Source organism: Littorina saxatilis, linkage group LG6, assembly GCF_037325665.1.
Source record: "Littorina saxatilis isolate snail1 linkage group LG6, US_GU_Lsax_2.0, whole genome shotgun sequence".
NCBI lineage: Eukaryota > Metazoa > Mollusca > Gastropoda > Littorinimorpha > Littorinidae > Littorina > Littorina saxatilis.
The window spans coordinates 29,987,877-30,011,525 of NC_090250.1; the positions used below are offsets into that span (position 1 = coordinate 29,987,877).

The 23,649-nt window shown below is 41.2% G+C and overlaps 2 protein-coding genes and 1 long non-coding RNA gene across 4 annotated transcripts; 2 read left to right on the forward strand and 1 right to left on the reverse strand.

Annotated features, from left to right (window-relative positions):
• The first annotated feature begins 505 nt into the window (after positions 1–505).
• Positions 506–5,510, forward strand: LOC138968953 (polyprenol dehydrogenase-like). Of its 2 annotated transcripts, none has more exons than XM_070341636.1 (7): positions 506–698; positions 1,622–1,729; positions 2,143–2,211; positions 2,516–2,617; positions 2,987–3,194; positions 4,067–4,286; positions 5,085–5,510. In XM_070341636.1, exons 1-7 carry the CDS (start codon positions 530–532, stop codon positions 5,265–5,267), a joined length of 1,059 nt encoding a protein of 352 aa, XP_070197737.1. In that variant the 5' UTR covers positions 506–529; the 3' UTR covers positions 5,268–5,510. The 2 variants fall into 2 exon arrangements, with proteins under 2 accessions (XP_070197737.1, XP_070197738.1); XM_070341637.1 differs by having other exon boundaries at positions 506–689.
• Positions 5,511–7,054: 1,544 nt separating this feature from the next.
• LOC138968952 (zinc finger and BTB domain-containing protein 17-like) lies at positions 7,055–22,000 on the reverse strand. The gene is made up of 7 exons (XM_070341635.1): positions 21,868–22,000; positions 14,055–16,598; positions 13,438–13,638; positions 11,949–12,311; positions 11,265–11,474; positions 10,527–10,742; positions 7,055–10,078 (listed from the first exon to the last, which is right to left on the reverse strand). The coding sequence occupies exons 2-6, from the start codon at positions 16,593–16,595 to the stop codon at positions 10,542–10,544; spliced, it is 3,516 nt and encodes a 1,171-aa protein (XP_070197736.1). The 5' UTR covers positions 16,596–16,598; positions 21,868–22,000; the 3' UTR covers positions 7,055–10,078; positions 10,527–10,541.
• On the forward strand, positions 18,124–18,748 carry LOC138968954 (uncharacterized). Its single transcript, XR_011456327.1, has 2 exons — positions 18,124–18,534; positions 18,582–18,748. It is a non-coding gene; the product is annotated as an uncharacterized lncRNA (long non-coding RNA).
• Positions 22,001–23,649: the final 1,649 nt, after the last annotated feature.

Sequence of the window (23,649 nt, forward strand, 5' to 3'; positions counted from 1 at the left end):
GTCATGCTTTTTTTGCTTGTTGACCTACATTTGTCATGAAAATGACATGATGCACTGTTACACTTTATTTGTCCATTCATGGATATTACGAGGTTCCTTATTTGTGGAATCATTTCAGTGAAAAAAAGCAACAACAAAAATGATCAGACAAACACAAATTGTCACTGTCAACAAAATTGCAGTCAACCAGGCACACAAACACATGTATAGATCTTGCATCAAGCTATACACATGACATGATCCAAGTTTATGAATAGCATAAACAGGTCCATATAACTATACTTTGAGGTCTGAACATGAAAAATAGCTGGAAGAATCAAGGTTTTTGGAGAGAGTATTCCATGACACATGACACCAATTATTTTGTATTCAGCTTCATACATTTCTTGTATGCCTAAAAATTGGTATGTTCATATGCCAGTAAGAGACAACCCCATCTATAATCTCCTTCAAACGCGTGCCTAACTACGTAAGTGGTGCTTAGGTTACTTCCCTTGCCAAGCACTTCTGTAAAAAAAGGCTAAGAAACATGGCCGTCGAAGAGCAGACGATTTTGCCGCAGTTCGTATCATCTAGCGTGCAAGTTGTCAGAAACATTGTACTGTATGTTTTGTATGTCATAAAGCTCTACGTGATAGGTGCCATAGCTCTCATCTGTCAACTCCTTGAAAAGTCTGCGCCTGTAAGAGGTAAGCATTGTGAGTAATGTTTTTGCTCAGAGTTTTCACCGAGATTCTTAGTTTTGGACTTTGAATTTGATCACAGGTACTTTGATCAGCGCAAAACAGAAGTTCAAACAGAGTGACTAACTATGGAACGATTGTGTGTGTGCGCGCGCGCGCGTGTGTGTGTGCGTGCGCTTGTGTGCGTGAGAGAGAGGGATGGCTCTTTTAGCAGTTCTAACACCCTTTGTTACACAGATATATGGCTTTCTTAATTAGGCCACACACAAAAAGTTGTATGTTTCTGGTAACATGGCTACAAAAAATAGGGTAGGTAGGTAGGGATTTAAAAAAAAAAAATTATTGATTTTTTTTTGGTCAGGGTAGAAAATAACTATACATAAATAATACAGTGACACAAATAATGTCAAAGAGACTGGACTTGCTATACAAAGAGAAAGACAACACATTACAAAACAAATGAGACAAAAGGGATGCGGGGTTATCCCCCTTGTGTTGTCTGCCGTCAATTACTTTCGTTTTGACGTTTTTTTTAATTTTTTTTAATTTTTTTACAAATGCAATAAAAAAAAGTCTAGGGTCGGCGGAAAAAACTAGGTAGGGTCGGGTGACCAGACACATACAACTTTTTTTTGTGGCCTTAGCAGTTCTAACACTGACCCTTTGTCACACACACACACACTCACTTTCTCATGTACAAACACATGCACACGCACACACGCACACAAACATACATGCTCTCACATACGCACACACACAAACACACATACATTCTCTTCATCACAGATACACACACACAGATGAACATATATACTCCAAAACATAAGCAAATATGCTCACCACTACAAAGAGAAATATGTTTATGATAATGGCATAATGTTTTTAATCCTGTGATTTTTAGGTAGAAAATCTGTTACCTGTCTGTGGTTTGTTTTCAGGTCTGCCAAGCCAGAGCAGCAGGACAGCTATCGTGACTGGAGGAGCATGCGGTATTGGCTTTCACATCTCAAAGCAGCTGGCTAGTCTCGGGGCTACAGTTGTTATTGGTGAGGTACTTATTTGTGTGGAGTTAGAGATAGAGAGGAAGAGGGGAGAGAGAAAAAGATAGAGTGAGAGAAAGCAAGTTTGTTTGAAATAAGTATCATCTTAATATCTATGCAGACATTGTAACAGCTGTTCTGATGTGCAAAGAAAACCCTACAAAACTTCTCTCATGCATTATTTGCTATTAGACTGTGTTTGTTCTTTATGCTATTGAAGAGAGAGCGAGAGACAGAGAGAGAGAGATAGAGAAAAATGGACGGATGAGGGAGAGAGTGTGTGCATGTATGTGCCTCTGTGTGTGTCACTCTGTGTGTGTTATGTGTGTGTGTTTTGCAAATTGTCTCTCTTATCTCCGGTGTTTGGCTCTTGCAAGTGCTTATACTGATGCAATATTTATGTCCTCTTTATCTTCCAGCATGCAGACACAAGGCCGAGGCTGATGACGCCATTGCAAAGATAAAGGAAGATTGTCACAATGCAAATGGTACTTCTTTATTTCAAACTTTCTTCTTCTTCAGATTATCAATAGTATTTGTGTTACTGGATGCATTTACACACATGTACAAAGCTTTCAGATGATGTGTACAGATAATTTCTTGCTTCTTGTATGTCATTCATGATATGACAGTTGTAGAACTTGTACTTGAGACCAAACATTAGCATTCAGTTATTTGTGTGTCTGTATGAGATTTTGCCTGTTCAGTGGAGTATCCTGTTATTCCACTTTTTTTGTGTGGTTAAATAAGTGCTGTGTGACTTAAATCTGTTTATCTTTATTTTTCTTGCAGTGGTGTTTATGCAGTTGGACCTTGCATCCTTCAAGTCAGTACGGGACTTTGCTGCAAAATTTCTGTCCACCAAGTGGCCGCTGCACATTTTGATAAACAATGGTCAGTATAGTTACAAAGAGCGGAGAAGATCCTTTAGATTAGTAGCAGTCAAAAGGCAGGAAGCAGTAAATTACTATTTTAACTGTTGATTATTTTCAATGATAGTATGAAAATAAACACATTTATGAATTCACCCCTTTGTCGGATTCATCTCGCACCTCTCTCTCTCTCTCTCTCTGCCCCCCCCCCCCACACACACGCTTACACAGAAAAACCACACGCTTACATATACACAAGCACCCACACACACACTCTCTGTGCTTTTTAATTCCCTATGACCACCGGACCAAATTCTTTCATACTGTGAACTACTAGCCCTTACATTTTTTGTTCAATGGTTTATTATGTTGGTTTCTATTTTCTCTCCAGCTGGAATAATGCTTGCACCCTTTGGGGAGACGGAGGATGGATTTGAACGGCATGTGCAGGTGAACCACCTGTCACACGCTCTACTCACATCACTGCTGAAGAAGAAGATGGAGTCTTCTGCTCCTGAAGGTGGCGCCGCCAGGGTCGTCAATGTCTCTTCTGTTGTTCACCATGTGGCATCCTTTGATCCCAAGACATTTGAGGAAAAGTGAGTGTGATCGGTGTACTGAAGCGAGCATGTGTGACAATGGTCATGCATGATTTACCTCTACGTTGTGACACCCATGAGGGCCACTATTGGTGGTACAAATAAAATTGTGTTTTGATGTTACGTTCCTCTAGCTAGATTATCTCTGTGCAATATTATCAAGGCCTTCTGTTTGCATCAGCACAACTTTCATTTTAGCACCCAAGCTTTTTTCTCACCCTCCGCGAGTTAGGGGGAAGAATTTACCCGATGCTCCCCAGCATGTCGTAAGAGGCGACTAACAGATTCTGTTTCTCCTTTTACCCTTGTTAAGTGTTTCTTGTATAGAATATAGTCAATGTTTGTAAAGATTTTAGTCAAGCAATATGTAAGAAATGTTAAGTCCTTTGTACTGGAAACTTGCATTCTCCCAGTAAGGTCATATATTGTACTACATTGCAAGCCCCTGGAGCAATTTTTTGATTAGTGCTTTTGTGAACAAGAAACAAGTGGCTCTATCCCATCATCCCCCCCCCCCCTCCCCCTTTCCGCGTCACGATATAACCTTGAACGGTTGAAAACGACGTTAAACACCAAATAAATAAAGAAAGAAAGCTTTTTTCTCCAGCATCAATTTTCTTTACCAGTGGTCTTAAAAGTTTCACTACTGCTGCTGAGAGTGTGACATCTCAGTATGAACTCAGGAGGTTTTGATTGAGGGAGAGGTATATTTCAAAATACACAAATACTGCTTTTGTGAAAATAAAGAAGGTATACTGCGATTTCATGTCTGAAAGAGTTCTGAATTTTACAATTTTGTCCATATAGACTCAAAATAGCAAACGAGAAGGAAAAAAAGAGAAGATAACTCAAGCTCATTTACTATTTTGCAGACAACCTCATGACTGGAGTTATTCCCCTCACAATGCATACGCTGCCTCAAAACTGGCCATTCTTCTCTATACATATGCCTTGAGTCGGCGATTGGCTGAGGATGGGTCAAAGGTCACGGTCAACGCTGTTCACCCTGGCATCGTCAACACGGGATTGTATCACAATGTCCACTGGTCCATTTCGTGTCTAATGGACATTCTGAAGGAACTATTTTTCATGGTAGGTAAAATAGACTCTACTAGAAGATATGTTAGTGTCTTAACTGATGAAAAGAATGTTTACCTATTGTTGGCTACCTTCAGAGAATGATGCTTTAGCATTTTCCCAAGCTCTTCACTTTTCATTGAAATGAGTAACTTAAGTGATACATGTATATATCTATATCCGGCTTGTGTGTGTCTGTCTGTCTGTCTGTGTCACTTCGCGATGCACGGCCAAAGTTCTCGATGGATCTGACACAATCTGGTCGATGAAAATGTTCAACACGTGCTCTCAGCGCGCAGCGCTCAACCGATTTTGGTTTTTCTGTACATCCATCCATTCCCAGTAACTCTTCCTTATCTTCTCCAGTGTTTTGCGCGTTTATCTCCCTTCCTTCGTGTGGCGTCAATTGCGTACAATGCGCCGGCAAAGCCGGCGTACACCTGGCACAGCCGGGTGTTCGGCTCTACTTCTTCCCGGCAAAGCCGGGTACCCGGCGAAGCGGGTATTCATCTAGTATATATATATATATATATATATAAGAAATTTACTAAAGATAAAAGAAATGTCCAGGAAAGAAGTCAGTTGATTATTACTAAACTAGATTTGTGTGTGTTGTGTGTGTCACTGCACCTTTTAATTTTGATGTAAAGGATATTTAGTTTTTGTAAAATTAAAATATGCCAAGTCTTTGAGGTCTTATCTGTCAGTATTTACATGTGTGTGTGTTGTTCAGTTGTCTTTTGTGCTGTTTTAAGTTTTTGTTTACATTTTTGTTATTTATTGTGACGTGTAATATTTGCATGATGTTTACAGTCACCAGAACAAGCTGGCCTGTCGGTGGTCTATGTTGCCACTTCGCCAGACCTAGAAGAAACAAGTGGCTGCTACTTCTCCAACTGTCAAAAGGTCGGATCAAGCACTTTGTCCAAACTGCCCTCTCTGCAGGAAGATGTTTACACAAAAACGTGTCAAATGTTGGGAAAGAAATCAAACTGAATGTCCAGCCATGCTGTGGGGTAACATTTTCAGGAAACTGATAAAATGACGAAGAGGAAATGATTGTAATGGATCTAACTGAAAGAATGCTGTCAAATATTTGTACATTGATTGGTTTCACTTAATGCATGAATGAGTGTGATGGAAAAATAGTGTGAATGATGCATGAGATAATGCGGTAAAGAATTGAGTGTATTGGGCTGAAATGCAATGGACCAAAATGAAGGGATGCTGTCAAAATTATGTACAATGATTGGTTTCACTTAATGCATGCATGAGTGTGATAAAAAAAAAAACAAGAAGAGCAAACGCTCGATCGAGTCACTTTCGCAGTTCTGAATATTATATGAGGCATCAGATGGACAGGAAGAAATTGCTATTCACAACACAATGAGTCACGTTCACATAAAATTTGAGCCCGGTCACTTTTATAGTTTCCGAGAAAAGCCCAACGTTAAGTTGTGTGTTGCCGAACAGAAAAGGCTAGTTATCTCCCTTGTTTTTCTGATAACGTTCGTAAAAGGCTACAGATGTAAATACTTTGATGTAAAGAATAATCCTACAAAGTTTCAATCACATCCGATGAACTTTGTCAAAGATATAAAATGTCTAATTTTTCCTTTGACGCTGACCTGTGACCTTGAAAAAGGTCAAAGGTCAACGAAACCATCGTTAAAGTGTAGAGGTCATTGGAGGTCACGACTAAACAAAATATGAGCCCGATCGCTTTGATAGTTTCCGAGAAAAGTCCAACGTTAAGGTGGTGTCTACGGACGGCCGGCCGGCCGGACAGACTAACACTGACCGATTACATAGTCACTTTTTCTCAAGTGACTCAAAAATTGTGTGAATGATGCAGGAGAAAGGCTAGGCAGTGAAGAATCGAGTGTACAGTGTGTTTAGCTCATTATCTATGCAATATGCTGCCGAGAAATTAAATTTACCTTTCCACCTGAAACACTATTTTTCTCTTTGTTTTTGAGTTGTTAGCATGTTGGACATTTAAAGAGAAACTATCCCTACACGATGGACAGAAACCAGAATTATTTTCAGTTATGAATTCTGGTTCACACATTAGACAGAGATTTAAACCAATACTCGGCGAGTTCTGTAAATGAATTTTGGAAAGACATGGTTTAGAACCAATGCTGCCTGTGTCCTCAATAAAAAGCCACTGGCTATTTACATAAGTACTTGTGCACATAGCCTGGCCAAGCTGTATACACAAGTGCATTGATTCTCAGCGGATTTTTGAGACGTCTTTTTAAATCAAATTTTGTTTTTCAATCTGGTTTACAATGATTTACAACAATAGATAGTGAAATACATTGTTCAGTTTGTCGTATTGTGTACATGTACTCTTCAGGCTAAAAATGCAAAGAAGACAAATAGAGATCACTGGATGGTTTACTTGGAATGAATGTTTAAACATTTGTTCCACTGTTAGCAATAGGCTTACCATATACGGGTAACGTAGAGCATAAAATGAGTGCTCACAACTATCGAAAGGTGGGAGGAGGGTTCCTATTCTTGGTCTGACACTGTGATGTCTTATCTTTACCAATGTTTGTTTTTTTGTACAGTTATTATTTGTCAATTAGAAAAAGCTCAGCATGTTGCACTTTTAAAGGTCAGTTTCATTTACATTATCTTCTGATACAGTAAAACATAATTGCAATACAATTCTACAAACGAGTTTGTAAACGGAAGCACAATGACAGGTGGACAGTATCAACTATCATTTTTCTGCAGTCAACCATGCAAGAAATCAGTGACACAAGAAGTAATGAAAGTTGATGAACACCTCTTTATTAAAACAGCATGGCAGAAAAACAATGGACCAAAAAGTTTTTGCAATGGTTAAAATAGGGGTGGAAACAAGAACCAAGAACCACAAGTATGCTCTTTTAGAGAGACTGACTGCGAATTTTGTACATGGATTCAGTCAGCTGAATCTCCTCAACATACAGAATAACATTGTTCTTCAATAACCTACTTGGTCATACTCACTCATACTCTTGAATCAGCTGATACAAAAATCAGACATGCAGCTCACATGATCCATATATTGACAATTATGATCACTCAACATGCTATGTTTCCATGTACATGCACACATTTTTGTAAGGATTGCATGATACCAAAATTTCAATGCTTTGCACTTTTAGAAAGAATTTACCCGATGCTGCCCAGCATGTCGTAAGAGGCGACTAACGGATTCTGTTTCTCCTTTTACCCTTGTTAAGTGTTTCTTATATAGAATATTGTCAATGTTTGTAAAGATTTTAGTCAAGCAGTATGTAAGAAATGTTAAGTCCTTTGTACTGGAAACTTGCATTCTCCCAGTAAGGTAATATATTGTACTACGTTGCAAGCCCCTGGAGCACATTTTTTATTAGTGCTTTTGTGAACAAGAAACAATTGACCAGTGGCTCTATCCCATCTCCCCCCTTCCCTCCGTCGCGATATAACCTTGAATGGTTGAAAACGACGTTAAACACCAAATAAAGAAAGAAAGATTGCACTTTTAGAGTACAATACCAACAGGTTTCCACTGACCAAAAACCAACCTGCAGTAACAAAATACCACATCCTCTCATTCTGGAATTTCCATTTGTGCATGTGCTTGCGAACATTGCCAGTTACAAATTAACAAAAATATTCACAAGAGAACCTTCAAAAAAAGTAAAGTAATAACTGAAGAAATGAAAAATATGAAAATATCAGAACAGGTTTACCCGGTTTATAGGGGTCAAATGCAAAAGAACTTTATACACTTTGTGAAAAAAGAGCACAGGTACAATTTAAACATGCCCTGGCAAACATGCATACAAAATAAACATACACCAACATTCGCACAAACATTTATGGAAAAAAAGGGTCAGAACATTTATATTTATTTTTAAAACAGCCTACTTAAGCTTGGATTTGCTTGCAGGCCAACTATTTTTCAGAGATTACTGAAAGCGGAAAAGAAGAACACAATTGATTCAGGTATATCATTCAAACTACAGATTATAACATGAAATCTGATTGTTACTCCAGTGTTTTACCACACACACACTTTTGGACACTTAGAACAAAACTGATATTACCAACATAGTGCACGCAGGTTAACATTTACAAGGGGGTGGGTGGGGGGGGGGGGGGGAGGGGTGTGTGAGTGGTGGGAGGGTTGAAGAGAACACAAACCACACTGTTTTCTACATGTTGCCCAGCACACTCTTCCTACCATGTGTTTTTGACTTTTGTGAACACTTGTTCTTTTTAACTGACAAGGGAAAACAAAGTTGTACACTCAGAAGGTGAAAAGGTCATAAGAGGGTCTATGCACAAACAATAAAAGGGCTTGCTCTCTAATAATACATGTAAGTACGTATTAGTACACACACTCACAAAATAACACAAAGAAACATAGCAAAACAAGTAACCAGCAGGCTAAAACAATTTGGGAACAGAATTTTACTTCCACAGTATCTATTTACAATACACAATACATTATTCAAATCGAAAGTACTTTTCTGATATATGATATACAAATTGTTTCAAAAATACATCTTCATTCTGTTCATCATTTCATTTTAGAGAGGGTTAGAGAATATGTTTCTTTCATGTTTAATTCTCATTCAAACCACTATAGGTCAACCATCAGAAGACTATGACATGGATTTCAGCTGTGCTCTTGTATTCAGGAACAGATTTGCTTTGCGGCCTGACATTCATGCAGTATTTTTTCAAACTGGAAATGCAAAAACAATAACCATGCAAAATGTGACAAAGTGTATAAAATGTAAACCTGGACAATGGCAACTACTCCCCAGACTGAAACAACAGGCTCATTGAATCACTCAGGCATGGGCAATATCAGATAATGTAACCAACTTTGATGGAACACACTCGCACAGAAACACACTTTCCCTCTGTTGTCAGTAACACTCAACACAAACCAGAAATTATTGCGAGTCACCGTGATAATCTCATTCAACCAATATCAACGCCAGATGTAGTAAAAACTACAATATATGTATGGCATTTGAATTTTCTATTGAAAGAATAAATTATCATCTAATGCATAAAAGCAAACTTGAAGCTTAACGGCATACATGCATGTCAACAATCCCTTCCCTCTCCCCCAATAATGAATGTACGCTACTCTAGAAAGACTTCTGAGCAGTTGAAAATTACACCCCAGTGTGACTTGAAAACGCGGAATATTATTACTTGACCCAACAAATACATTTACACATTAAAAAGACACATCAGTCTCAAATTCTGCAAGTAACATAATCACACACACCCATCCAAGGAAGAATTAAGGAGTTTACATATCAACTGTGTGAGTGCAATCCACCTCTTGGAGAGCCAGATCATTCAAAGATGATAATAATCTTAAACAAAGTTTTGAAGAGCTAGATTATTTGCATGGCCAAATGACAGCCAACAGCTTTGACTAAGCAGTCTTCTTGCAACTTTAGCCTGGGTACGAAGATACACTTTCTCAGTCTCTGATGGCGATTTGGATACTGTCAGCATGAGCATCATCTTCAAAGTCAATAATAAATTGTACATTTAAAAAAAAAAAAAATTCTATAAATGCAATGTTGAATTCATAAAGTATACAAGAGTAAGAAGAGTTGTTAGGTTCCATTAAATGAAATTCATCATTGAAATGTCCACAGAGACAGGAGAGTAGTTAGTCACTGGTATGTGGTATGGATGAAAATCAGAAAAAGGTCCTATCTCCACAACTCACTATTCCATCAGGCACAACGTTGATAGCAGTCTTGTTCACATCAGCTCTTCCTTCCCTCCTGCAAACACAAACAATAATTATTAGACATAGCAAAGTGTTTTTCATTTCTATTTAGCACTCACTACTCAATACAAACAAACAACACAATACCGTTAACTGTAGGCATTTACCTCTTCCTTATTAACACGTACTAAACTGTCATGTAGCTGTCATGTAGCGTGCAATGGTTCCATCTATCTGTGTCAAATTAAAACCCACCAAAGCAAAACAAGAGCACAAGATGTTCCCCTTGAATGTTAATCTTGTTATGTTATGAATAGTCACATATTAATTATTATATTGGTAAAACTAAAATCTTCAAAAGAAAAACGCAGGGGTGACTTTTAAATCATTATATTGGAACCTAAAAACCAGTCATCCTTGAACAGCATGATTCAATACCGTGCACATCTCTGCTGAAAAGTGACAAACACATTCTTGGGCTACAACTATGAAATCACATTCACCTCATGTGCAATGGCTCATGTCTGCATCTGAGCAGTGAAGATGGTGGTGGAGGTGGAAGGCTCTTCTTCCTCAGCCTGCTGCATGGCAAACTGCACCCCCTCCTCCCCCTCCACGATGGCGTGTGTCACTTCATCCGGGTCGGCCGCCTGGACGATGATAATGGTTTCCTGCCCGCCTTCTGTCTGCAGTGTGGTGAACGTCTGGCCCTGCAGCACCTGTGTGACGGGAGGGAACAAGTATTAGAAGGGTGTCAATCTCGTCAGGTTATTACTAAAATATTACAGAGTAGCATAACTGAGCCTCTTAGCAGACCTACCTGAAAGATAAAATACGAAAGGCAGTTATAAGAAGTAAAGTAAGTTTTGCAACTGAAAATGTAGCTTCGTTCCAACGATCAACAAATAGGACTATTGAAGATCAGTCATGTTTTGTTATCAGCCGTTGACTCCACACATTCTCTCCTCTCCCTCTAAGGATTTTCAGGGCTATCAAAGGTGACAAATTAAAAAAAATAGCTATATTACTGAAGAATCTTTTACTGAGCCTAAACCTACGATTGAAGCTTCCAGGCTATACATATTCCCTCTTCCTATGAATTTTGTTTTGACTGATATAGCCTGTAGTTTACAACATATCAAGTAGCTTGGATTATTTTTTCAATGTCACATGGTTTTGTTAATAGGCTACAATGAACTGCCCTCTCATATTTCTACTTTTATCTAATGTTGTTGCCTTACCTGTGAAGCGTCAGTGACCACAGCCTGGTAGGTTCCGTCCGACATCTGGTAGACAGTCTGTTCCTCTCCGCCATCCTCAGCGGCAATGGTGATGGTCTGCTGGCCCGCCTCACTTTCCATCTCCATGGATTCGTCTTCTGGCGCCTCCTCCTCGATCTTACGGATGTACGCCTGCATGGCCTTGGCTGCCTCGCCATGGGCAACATGGATCTGCACCAAACAAAGAATGTTTGTTATTTAGGGACGTTTTATTTGCAAGTTGTTGCAATCCTCCGAGTGTTTATCATTCAGGGTCAGGTTTAGGCAAAATGTATTTACCATATAATGTTGACATAACTTTTCTAACTCAGATATTTCTCTTTACATTAGAAACCGGTTACAAATCCCACAGAAACCTATGACAAATTCCAAAAGAATGAAATGACAGTAAACTCTACCATTTTTCCAATAATCAAGACTGAGACAATTTTCCTCTGCGAATACAGACTGCAACTTTTCTCCCCTCACAAAACTTTTAGCTGTGAACACTACAGATGATTGTCTGATTATCTCATAGATGGGAGTATCTAACCAATTTTTTAATGATCATATAGTGGGTAGGTATCATCCAAGGAAACCTCACACCAACTTCCATGTCATGAAAAACACAAGAGATTAGCTTACACATAACAGCCACATTCTCACCTTTCCAATGTGCTCCAGTAGCAGCTTCTTGCGCTTGAAGGTCTCGTGACACATGTCGCACATGTAGGGAGACAGCTTCTTGTGCACCAGCTGGATGTGAGACATCAGGTTGGACTTGTTGTTGAAGCAGCGGCCGCAGTCTGTGCACTTGTGGGGCTTCTCTCCTGTGTGGATCAGCATGTGCCTGTCCACGTGGTACTTCTTGGTGAACCGCTTTTCGCACACGGAGCAGATGAAGATCTTCTGGTTGGGGGACTTCCATCCCTCGTGCACACGCTTGGTGTGGCCGATCAGGGCGCCCAGGGTCTTGAACGCAGCCTTGCAGGTGTTGCACAAGTACTGGCGAGTGTGCAAGTGCATCCCCTGTCAAATAAGAACCACTATTTAGATTCTTCCCTTCTCTGAATGCGGTATATTTTTCATGACAACGATCTAGTTTGATATGAAAACGAATGGGGGGAGGATGTAAATACTAAATAAAACAAGAAGGGCAAAGCCCATACGACTCACATGCTTGACCTCGACCTTTAGGGTAACTAAACCTAGCAATGACATCATACACTAAGAACTGCTTTACACATTTTTCCTACCAAAATACATGTGACCTTGACCCAAGGTCAAGGTCATCCAAGGTCATGCAACACAAAGCTGTTAATTCAAGACATAGGAAGTACAATGGTACATTGGCTCTTTCTACCATGAGATATGGTCACTTTTAGTGGTTCACTACCTTATTTTGGTCACATTTCATAAGGGTCAAAGTGACCTTGACCTTGATCATATGTGACCAAATGTGTCTCATGATGAAAGCATAACATGTGCCCCACATAATGTTTAAGTTTGAAACAGTTATCTTCCATAGTTCAGGGTCAAGGTCACTTCAAAATATGTATACAATCCAACTTTGAAGAGCTCCTGTGACCTTGACCTTGAAGCAAGGTAAACCAAACTGGTATCAAAAGATGGGGCTTACTTTGCCCTATATATCATATGTAGGTGAGGTATTCAATCTCAAAAACTTCAGAGAAAATGTGAAAAATGTGAAAAATAGCTGTTTTTTAGGCAACATTTATGGCCCCTGCGACCTTGACCTTGAAGCAAGGTCAAGATGCTATGTATGTTTTTTGGGGCCTTGTCATCATACACCATCTTGCCAAATTTGGTACTGATAGACTGAATAGTGTCCAAGAAATATCCAACGTTAAAGTTTTCCGGACGGACGGACGGACGTCCGGACGTCCGGACGGACGGACGGACGGACGACTCGGGTGAGTACATAGACTCACTTTTGCTTCGCATGTGAGTCAATAAATCATACAAATAATTCAAGGATCCTTTTTGACACTTCTCAAAAGTGAGAATCCTTTTTGACACTTCTCAAAAGCAATTATTTGGTACAATTAACCGAGTGGCAAGACAAAATCAGACTCATTAAGCACAAAATTACAGAAATTTGACCTAATCATGACACAAACATCAGCACACTGACCTTGATGTGGGTGTTGAGATTTCCACGGAAAGCAGAGGAGTAGTCGCAATGGGGACACTTGTAGGGTTTGCGTCCCGAGTGCACAGTGCGCATGTGGGAGCTCATGCCTGTCTTGAGCACTACCTTGGAGCAGATGGGGCAAGGGATCTGCATGCGGTTCTGCTGGTGAAGCTCCATGTGCCGCTTCATGTTCTTGGTCACCTGCATTTAGTATAACAACAACATAGTGAGCAGGTGCTGATACACACAAAACATGCAGACAGAGAAATGTTGTCAACGTAGTAAAGAGAATGGTTATTTGCACACACAAAAAGATATGCTATGCTTCTTCAAAGGGTAGTGGCCTGCACTGTTCTTTGTTGCTGTTAGAAATTTATAATTCAAAGCATTAATAGCATCTTAGCATATCATCACAAAAAAGACTGCCCCACCTAACTGTATGAATTAGACAGTACAGGTACTACTAAGTGTTCATACTTACCAAATACAGTGCTGGATTTAAATTTTAGCAAGCAGATTTGTACAAAAGAAAGGAATCTAGTCTCAAGTGTAAGATAGTGACTTCAATAGAAAAAATGCCTTAACTTACAACAAATATCAAAGGTAAGCTTACTAACCTTGCCACACTCGGTGCAAGTATCTCCAGACTCCTCAGACCCTGTGGTGGAAACCTTCATGATCCTCTCTCTCCACTTGGCGTTGCGCATCTCCTCCTCATAGTCAGGCTCCTCAGAGTGCTTGCTCTTGATGTGCTTCACCAGACCAATGAATGCCTTCTCACAGAATGGACACTTGAGCGCCTCCTCTGTATTACGTTTAATGGATTTACGACGAGGCTCGCTGTCCTCAAACAGGCTGATGTCATCTTCACGTCGTCGCCGACGCCTGTACTCATCATATTCATCATCATCCTCTTCAAGGTCCATGGTGTCACATTCCATGTCATGGCTGAGCGGGCCGAACTTCTTCTTTTTGAGTCGTGGGTCTGTCTGAGTCTGAACCGAGCGACGGTTGGGAGATTCATAAATTGTGTGGACCTCCACGAACTCTTCACCAGGCGTCTGGGTGCCCATCTCGGCGTTGTAGCCCGACTCATCCAGGCTGGAGCCCTCAACCTGGCTCATGTCTGTGGTGGCGTCCAGCTCCCCAAAGCTGTAGGCCTCCTGGTGGGTTACCAGAGGAGTGCTAGTCTGACCACCCACCATCGTCACAGACTGCGAGGCGATGACGTGAACCGTGGGCGCTGCAGGGGTCCCTGGCACTGGGGCCGCTGGTTTTCCAGTTGGAGACTCCTCCTCTCCTTCTTCCTCCTCCTCCTCTTCTTCTTCTTCTTCCTCCTCCTCCTCAACAGGTTCATCCTTCACCTTGGCCATGGCAGCTGGCACAATCTGAATGTCAGCCTGTGAGCGTGGCTTTTTGCGGGCTGGAGTTGCAGGAGACGCTGGTGTTGGTGTTTGAGGAGACACAGATTCATCATCATGGACACGCTTCCTGGTGCGACGACCCGGCTCTTCAGGCTCTGCCTCCTGTTCAGGCTGGGAGTCTTCGTCATCTTCCCGTCGAGATCTTGTCCTCCCTCTCCTAGAAGGTGTAGTAGGTTCATCGTCTTTACCTTTCTTGCTTTTCTCAGCTTCTTGAACTGCTGCTTTCCTAGCAACACGAGGGCTGCCCTTCCCTTCGTCAGACTCTGTGTCTTTTTTACGTGCGCTGGCTTTGTTGGTTTCTTCACCTGCAGCAGCAGCCTTCTTGGGACGACCTGACCTACGCGTTTTGGTTTCTTCCTCAGCAGCTGGAACCTCTTCTTCAGCTTCCTCCATGCTCTCTTCATCGGCCTCCTCATCAGCGCGTGCCTCAGAAACAGCGTCTTTCTTCGGGCGTCCACGGCCACGTTTAGAAGCGGATTCTTCAACAACTGGGGTCTCCGCCTTCTTCGGCCGACCCCTGCCTCTTGAAGACTCTTGTGAGCTTTGTGGGGTAGCATCAGAAGACTTTGTTTTGTCAGATTCCTCTTCCTCTGAAATTTGCTCCTTGCGTGGCCGCCCACGACCTCGACCTGCAGAGGCTGGAGTTTTCTTCTCTTCTTTCTCTTTGGGTTCTGGCTCCTCATCCATGTATCTCTTGGGTGGTCTGCCTCTCCTCCGTGGTGTCTCCTCCACCGCTGCCTCTTTCTCCTTTTCATTTTCCTGCTCAGCCTCTTCAGCCTGTGACTCCGACTTCCTCCCCCTGCGGCCTTTCTTCTCAGCGGTGTCAGGTTCTGCTGGAGTCTCCTCTTCCGCTTGCTTTGCCTTGGATGGCCGCCCCCGTCGCTTCTCTGGGGCAGGTGTAGTCTTCTCTACTGGCTCTTTCTCGCTCCCTTTCTCAGCTTCCTTGGCTGATCTGGCCTGCCTACCCCGCCTTGGGCTTGGGGTTTCTTCTGGCTCTTTGTCCTGTGAAGGCTCAGGCTCTGGGTCATCAAAGCCAAATGCTGAGGCTGCTGCTTTACGGGCAGCTGCAATCTTTTCTGGAGATCGGATGGTTCTCTTTGTGGGAGCTGCGGTTGTTTCTACATTGGGTGGATCTTCACTCTCATGTGCAGGAGTAAGGCTCTGGTTCTGGATGGCACGTGCTGGTAGCTGCATCACATCGTCTTTCGCACCTTTTGCTGCAGAGCCTTCCTCTTCATCCTCCCCCTCCTCCACTTCAAATTCAAGTTCTTCATCCTCTTTCCTGCCTTTCTTATCCTCTTTGTCTCCTGCATCTTCCTCCTCCTCCTCTTCATCCTCCTCAAGGTTGATGATGCGAGTCTCACCTTCATCGTCCGCCCCGCCTCTCAGTGCTTCACCCGGCTGCAGCAGACCTGATTCATCATCGTCGTCCTCATTAACATCCTGCACAGTCTCTTCTACCACCTCTTCTACAGTCTCCCCGTCCCCTTCCCCATCCATCTGCATGAGCACCACAGTCTCCCCATCTGCACCGCCGTCTGCAACCTGTCCGTTCTGGGAAACGACAACGTACTGAGTGACTGCTGAGGCATCTCCAGCATTGTCTTCTTGCATCAGGTTTTTTGGGATCTCCATGGTCTGAAGGACTTGTGCGTCAGTCACTGTGATTCCATCAACAGCACCTCCATTCTCTCCCCCCTCCTTTGTCACAAACTGCTGCTCTGCTTCTGCCATGACCTGCGACAAAATAGCAACTTGACGAAAGGGTAGTGTGTGACTGATGCCTGTCAATTATAAAGCATTCACTAAATCATGTGTTGACAAGATACCATATAAGCTGTGTGTAAACTACAAAACTATGTTCCTGTGACACTACGATTTAAACTGTAAACCTACTCCTAAAATGAGAACTCTCTTGAAGAAGCCTCTGTAACTTAGTGTAAGTGTAATAAGGAAAGACTCTAATTTATAAATCAATGAAACAAACGTTAAAATGCTGACAGAGTTAGGTTAGTCTTCAATTCCTTTTTTCTTGAAAATGAATGAAGAATTCTTTATGTTTTAACTGACGTTCAGACACAGAATGTTTTGGTTATCCTCAATCCTCCACCAAAATCTGATAAAAAAAACTACCCTTTCCCAGACCTGCTGAACTGTTACTCTATTTTTGTGCAACTTGATTTTTGCATTTCATTATAAATTTCATAGCTCGATGTGTCTGGTAAGATATGCATGCAATACTTGTCTGTGCTTTGCTTTAACAGAACGGCTCAAAACTTAACAAGAAGGGCAAAGCCCATATGACTCACATGCTTGACCTTGACCTTTACATAGCAATGACATCATACACTAAGAACTGCTTTACACATTTTTCCTACCAAAATACATGTGACCTTCAACACAAAGCTGTTAATTCAAGACATAGGAAGTACCATGGTGCTTATTGGCTCTTTCTACCATGAGATATGGTCACTTTTAGTGGTTCACTACCTTATTTTGGTCACATTTCATAAGGGTCAAAGTGACCTTGACCTTGATCATATGTGACCAAATGTGTCTCATGATGAAAGCATATCATGTGCCCCACAAAATTTTTAAGTTTGAAACAGTTATCTTCCATAGTTCAGGGTCAAGGTCACTTCAAAATATGTATACAATCCAACTTTGAAGAGCTCCTGTGACCTTGACCTTGAAGCAAGGTAAACCAAACTGGTATCAAAAGATGGGGCTTACTTTGCCCTATATATCATATATAGGTGAGGTATTCAATCTCAAAAACTTCAGAGAAAATGGGAAAAATGTGAAAAATAGCTGTTTTTTAGACAACATTTATGGCCCCTGCGACCTTGACCTTGAAGCAAGGTCAAGATGCTATGTATGTTTTTTGGGGCCTTGTCATCATACACCATCTTGCCAAATTTGGTACTGATAGACTGAATAGTGTCCAAGAAATATCCAACGTTAAAGTTTTCCGGACGGACGGACGGACGACTCGGGTGAGTACGTAGACTCACTTTTGCTTCGCATGTGAGTCAAAAAGGAAAGCTGACTCAATGGGAGTCAATCCATTCAGTAGACCACAGAACAAAGGGGAGACAGACAGAGACATGGAGTTTGGGTGGGAAGGGTGTGTGGGGTAATAGTTGTTACACAAATACAGGTGTGAGGGGTGGTGGTGGTTACACAAACAGAGAGAAGTTTATCAAGATGGGTGTGTCATTTCATGTTGAGACTGATTTGTGAATACTTGAAAATGAAGGGGGAAACAAAATCAGGGTAGAGAGGGTGAGTACCTTTAAATAAAAGAAGCTGGAGGAGGGGGGGGGGGGGGGGGCAGCATTCATGAAACAGAACTCTTATCATATATACTTGTGTCTGGTAAGATATGCATACAATACTATTACTTGTCTGTGCTTTGCTTTAACAGAGCGGCTATAGTCTTGACTCTCAAAATTTACATAATCAAGCCTTCAAATTCATCAAGTGACTGTTCAGTATAGTGTCACTTGAAATCCAAAAACAAATAGACTGCCACCGTTCAAAAATTCAAAATAAAAAAACCAAGTACAGTGCAGTCCGGATGTAGTGATAGCCCTCGGGACCAAATTTTTTTTATCACTACATCCGGACTATCATTACACCAGGACGTCCGGTTATAGTGATATTTTTGTAGGTTTTATCACTACATCCGGACGTCCGGTTATAGTGATATTTTTGTAGGTTTTATCACTACATCCGGTTATAGTGATATTTTTGTAGGTTTTATTACTACATCCGGCCAATCGCTTGTAGTTGTAGTGATATCTTCAAAGCTTTTATTGCTACATGCGGCGGCACATTTGGTAAACTAGCCTCAAGGCAGTAACAAGGTGATTTTGGAACCACTATTGATTTCGTTTTGTGACGTTTCTTCTGTCGTCTTTGTCAGGCTTGCAAATGTCCTGTGTTAACCTACCCCCGTCCTGGCAGTTCAACAGCCGGTGTGTGTGTGTGTGTGTGTGTGTGTGTGTGTGTGTGTGTGTGTGTGTTTTAGAGAGAGAGAGAGAGACTGAGAGAGAGAGAGAGAGAGAGAGAGAGAGAGAGAGAGAGAGAGAGAAGGGCCACTTAGAAATAAGGGTTAAATGAAAAATTGTCAGATCAATTTTCCGCTTCAGGGTAAGCACAGTGCGTGGCTGGCTTTTGCTCGCCATTTTGGTAAAGGGAGATTACTCTCGAACATTATCACTACAGCCGGACTTTAGCTTCCCCGGGACTTGAAAATAGTATCACTACAAGCGGACTATCAGTATCACTATATCCGGACTGAAAAATATCACTACAACCGGACTAAGTTAACAAAGAACATGAACAACTGGGACCGGGACCCAGAAATTCTATTACTACAGCCGGACTATCACTATATGGGTCTATCACTACAGCCGGACTTCACTGTATGTTGTTGGAAAGTTTAATTATTGACAAAACAAAACGTTGCGTTCAGATATTTTGACCCAGGTCTTTTAAGTGCACAGACAAACACTAATTCACTTGTATGAGACTTCATTCTGTTCAATCAATTCAATGGATTTTTTAAGGGCCATAACCAAACAGTTGCCCTTTAAAAGTGTGAAGTGTTAAGCGTGGTGTAACCATATTATGCATAGATGTACCTAGTGTATGAAAATGCACGGTAAATACCCGTGAAGTGCTATCCCCTTGAACTGTTTTGCTTAGGTGTGTGTGATAAGTACTGTGTATCTTTAAACCTTTAATGACTTCTCTCAGGGGCCTTCTTATAAAATTGGTTTGAAATTATTGAATTACAATTTGTCTTCAAGATACTGTACTTCTTGTGCTCTTATCATTCACACCACTACTACAAATCTGTCCTGCCTTGTACATGTATGGGATAAGGATACCTTTCCACAGCTGAGAAAACTAACAAGTCGCGTAAGGCGAAATTACTACATTTAGTCAAGCTGTGGAACTCACAGAATGAAACTGAACGTAGTCCGCCGCTAGTGCAAAAGGCAGTGAAAGTGACGAGCCTGTTTGGCGTGGTAGCGGTTGCGCTGTGCTTCATAGCACGCTTTACTGTACCTCTCTTCGTTTTAACTTTCTGAGCGTGTTTTTAATCCAAACATATCATATCTATATGTTTTTGGAATCAGGAACCGACAAGGAATAAGATGAAAGTGTTTTCAAATTGATTTAGAAAATTTAATTTTGATCATAATTTTTATATTTTTAATTTTCAGAGCTTGTTTTTAATCCAAATATAACATATTTATATGTTTTTGGAATCAGGAAATGATGAAGAATAAGATGAACGTAAATTTGGATCGTTTTATACAAAGTTTTTTTTTTACAATTTTCAGATTTTTAATGACCAAAGTCATCAATTAATTTTTAAGCCACCACTGACCAAGCTGAAATGCAATACCGAAGTCCGGCCTTCGTCGAAGATTGCTTGGCCAAAATTTCAATCAATGAGGGTGTGACAGTGCCGCCTCAACTTTTACAAAAAGCCGGATATGACGTCATCAAAGACATTTATCGAAAAAAAGTTCCGCGGATATCATACCCAGGAACTCTCATGTAAAATTTCATAAAGATCGGTCCAGTAGTTTAGTCTGAATTGCTCTACACACAAACACGCACAGACAGACAGACACACACATACACCACGACCCTCGTCTCAATTCTCCCTCTACGTTAAAAAAACATTGTCAAAACTTTACTAAATGTAATGATTCAAGAAAAAAGAACGGCTAGAGCCCAGTAGAGGTGCTGTTTGAAGAGATATGTTTAGAAATAGAAGGCAGATTAGAAGGAAGGAAATGATTCTGCACAACAGACAATTGGTAGGATGTTGTTCTAGATGGTAGGGGCAGAAACAGAGAAAGCAAGTTCACAGTAGGCTTTTAAACATGGAAAGTGTCATTGTGTCTATACAGAGACTGCCTTTCTGACTCTGAGACAATGTTTTGGGCTGGTAGAAATGTTGGTGGGCTTAGTGAACTTCAACAGTTACACTTGCACTGTACTTGTTACTACTGGTGGAAGGATTTTTTTTTTTTTTTTTATCAATTTTAACTTTTGTAGATCTCTGGTAATGCTCATGATTATCATACAAGACTCTAAGAATGGCATTTCAGACTGTGTAATCATTTGAAACTCTGATTTGAAATTGCTCCTTTCCCTCTGCTGTCTTCACACACACAAAATGTGTATAAAACTATAATGGCACGTTTCGGTTCCTACTCATTAGTGTGTTTTTAGTGTTTTATTTCACAATCACATGCTGCAAAATCGAAAGATTTGATAACTTGGTATGAAAATAAAACCAGAGGCATCACGCAAGCTCTCTTTTGGCGTCTGCAGAAACACAATCTAAACGTTCGGTGGTTCCACCGTTTGCCACACTCAACCTAACGACGCGAACGCGCTGCGTGCACGTCACATGATATAGCCGCCATTTCGCCAAGCAACAGTGACCTTGAACATAATTCAACCTAAATTTCGTCATGATCCCCAAAATAACAGCACAAAGAAAGAGCAATCATTTGAAAATATAAGAAACGGTTAGCATAAAAAAAACGAAAGGAGTGTTAACGGACGGGGTTGTCTTTCCACAAAGGGGAACCTACTCCAAGCTTTCCCCCCCTCAAAATCAACATTTTCATTTCTGGGTCGATATTATCCCGCCGGTTCCCGGTCGCTCATACGCCATTTTTCTTCCGAGTTTGTTTGTCCAGACATTTCTGACCGCCCGAGTCATTGTGTATGAAAATCACCACTTGGGTTGCTGGTGTGCCCTCTAACAGGCTTTCATCTTCGCGAAAAACGTAAATTCGGGTCGATTTGGGGGATAATTCGGCGAGGAGGAGCAAGACAATTGTCGCCCTTTACTACAGGGGCAGTAATCACACGCCATTTTGAAATTAACAATCATCTTCCCAACCGGTTATCGCCCGTAGCCTCTGTATTTTGCCGTGTTTGCATGGAATTAGTAAACAGTGCTTACCTTTAAACGTAGAACATGCTCTGGAAAATATTAGAAACTATTTTTCCTGCGATTTCAACGCAAAAATGAGTCCTGACGAAGTTGTTTCCTCCTCGTTTTTCTGGGTCAACACTTTCAGTCGACAAGCCGCAACGCGTCTGTCCCACAATGCAACGGTAGTTGTTTGAGGACATGCAGACCGGAACTATTCTGCATCAACCGACTTAGTTTGGTTTCGGTTTGAAATCTCGCGATAAGTGTTCTCTGCGCCTTCTTCAAATGACGTTACTTAGCGAGAACAGAGAAAACCGAAAGTTGTTTGGTACAGAAACATACGGATTTTCCAAGGAAACGTAGCCCAAACAACATAATATACGGGCTGTATACAATAGTCTGAGCCACTGAGATTATTTAGTTGGAGGCCATCAAAATCTGAAACGATCGGCGGCCGGGTCATGCATTGCGTTTCCCCTGCTCCCATCCGCTGCCGTATCGAGCTAATAATTATATTATGTCACCATGATCAATAGGCCTATTTAATCCGTATCAGTTTGAAGTCTTTCACTTTGAGTCTTCCCAACCACTCCACGCGTTTGTGTGTCGCGGAGTGTAGCGTATTCTACGGTGGCTAGCGGCGCCAGGAACTTGATCTGTGTGTGTGTGTTTGTCAGTGCACGGTCTGTGTGTAGTGTGGTGATCAGTGTCACTGTGTGTCGAGACGGAGTCAGCGTGTGTGTGTGTGTTACGTGTGTGTGCCGACGGTGTGTGTGTGTGTGTGTGCCAACTGATTCCCAGAAAACTGCTTTGTAGATCTTACCGAACACTGCCATTACAAGTTGTGCCAGATGATATCCCCAGACTTTTTTTTGGTCTTCTCAATGACTTAATTTTTTTTAAATAAATATCTTTGATGACTTAATTTTGTTTGAATAAATGTCTTCGATGACGTAATATCCCGGCGGCACTGTCACACCCTTATTTTTCAATATAACTGATTGAAATTTTGGTCAAGCAATCTTTAACTAAGTTCGAAATATGGTACTGCATTTCACATAAGAATTAGTTGAGTTTGGTCATTCAAAATCGGAAAATTCTAATTAAAATTAAAACTTTAGTAATCGATCAAAGATTTCATCTCACATTCTTTACCATTTCTGAATCCAAACATATATAGATATGCCATGTTTACTCTGAAAATGGACGTACAGAAAATAAACTGATTTAGACACCAAGTTCGCACTGCTTTCCGGTGTGACTAACATCTTTCCCCGTGGTCATATTTTGATTCTCGCAACCGACAAATCCGAGAATGTCTTCACAGATTCATGAAATATGACGCTCCTGCATGCACCACTTTAAATCATACCATCTGACCCAGATGTGAAGAAATGACCATAGATCACATTACACTGAATCTCGTGTAGCCTAGTTCACGGGGAATAACCGGTCAAAGGCCGAACAGAAGCCGAAGGCCGCTCATGACACGTGTGAAGGCAAGTTTTGTCTGTTTTCTAGGTATTGTTTGATTTATGTGGGGATTTAAGGTAAGCTACTGATTCAGCGATGACTAAATTTGTTTCTCGATGCATAAAAAGTCAGGGAGCGATTGATATTTGCCCGTAAATAGCCTTCAAAGCTGAAAATGTCCGCGATCGAGCACCGGAAATGGCTGTTCGATGGGTTTTGCAAGTAGAAATGTGCTTTATTTCACCAAATCAGCTCGTATTTGGTGTGGGTACGGGATTCTAGAGGACGAAGGAGTCATAAGAGGTGCAAAGAAGTGCTATTTGGGAGTAGAATAAA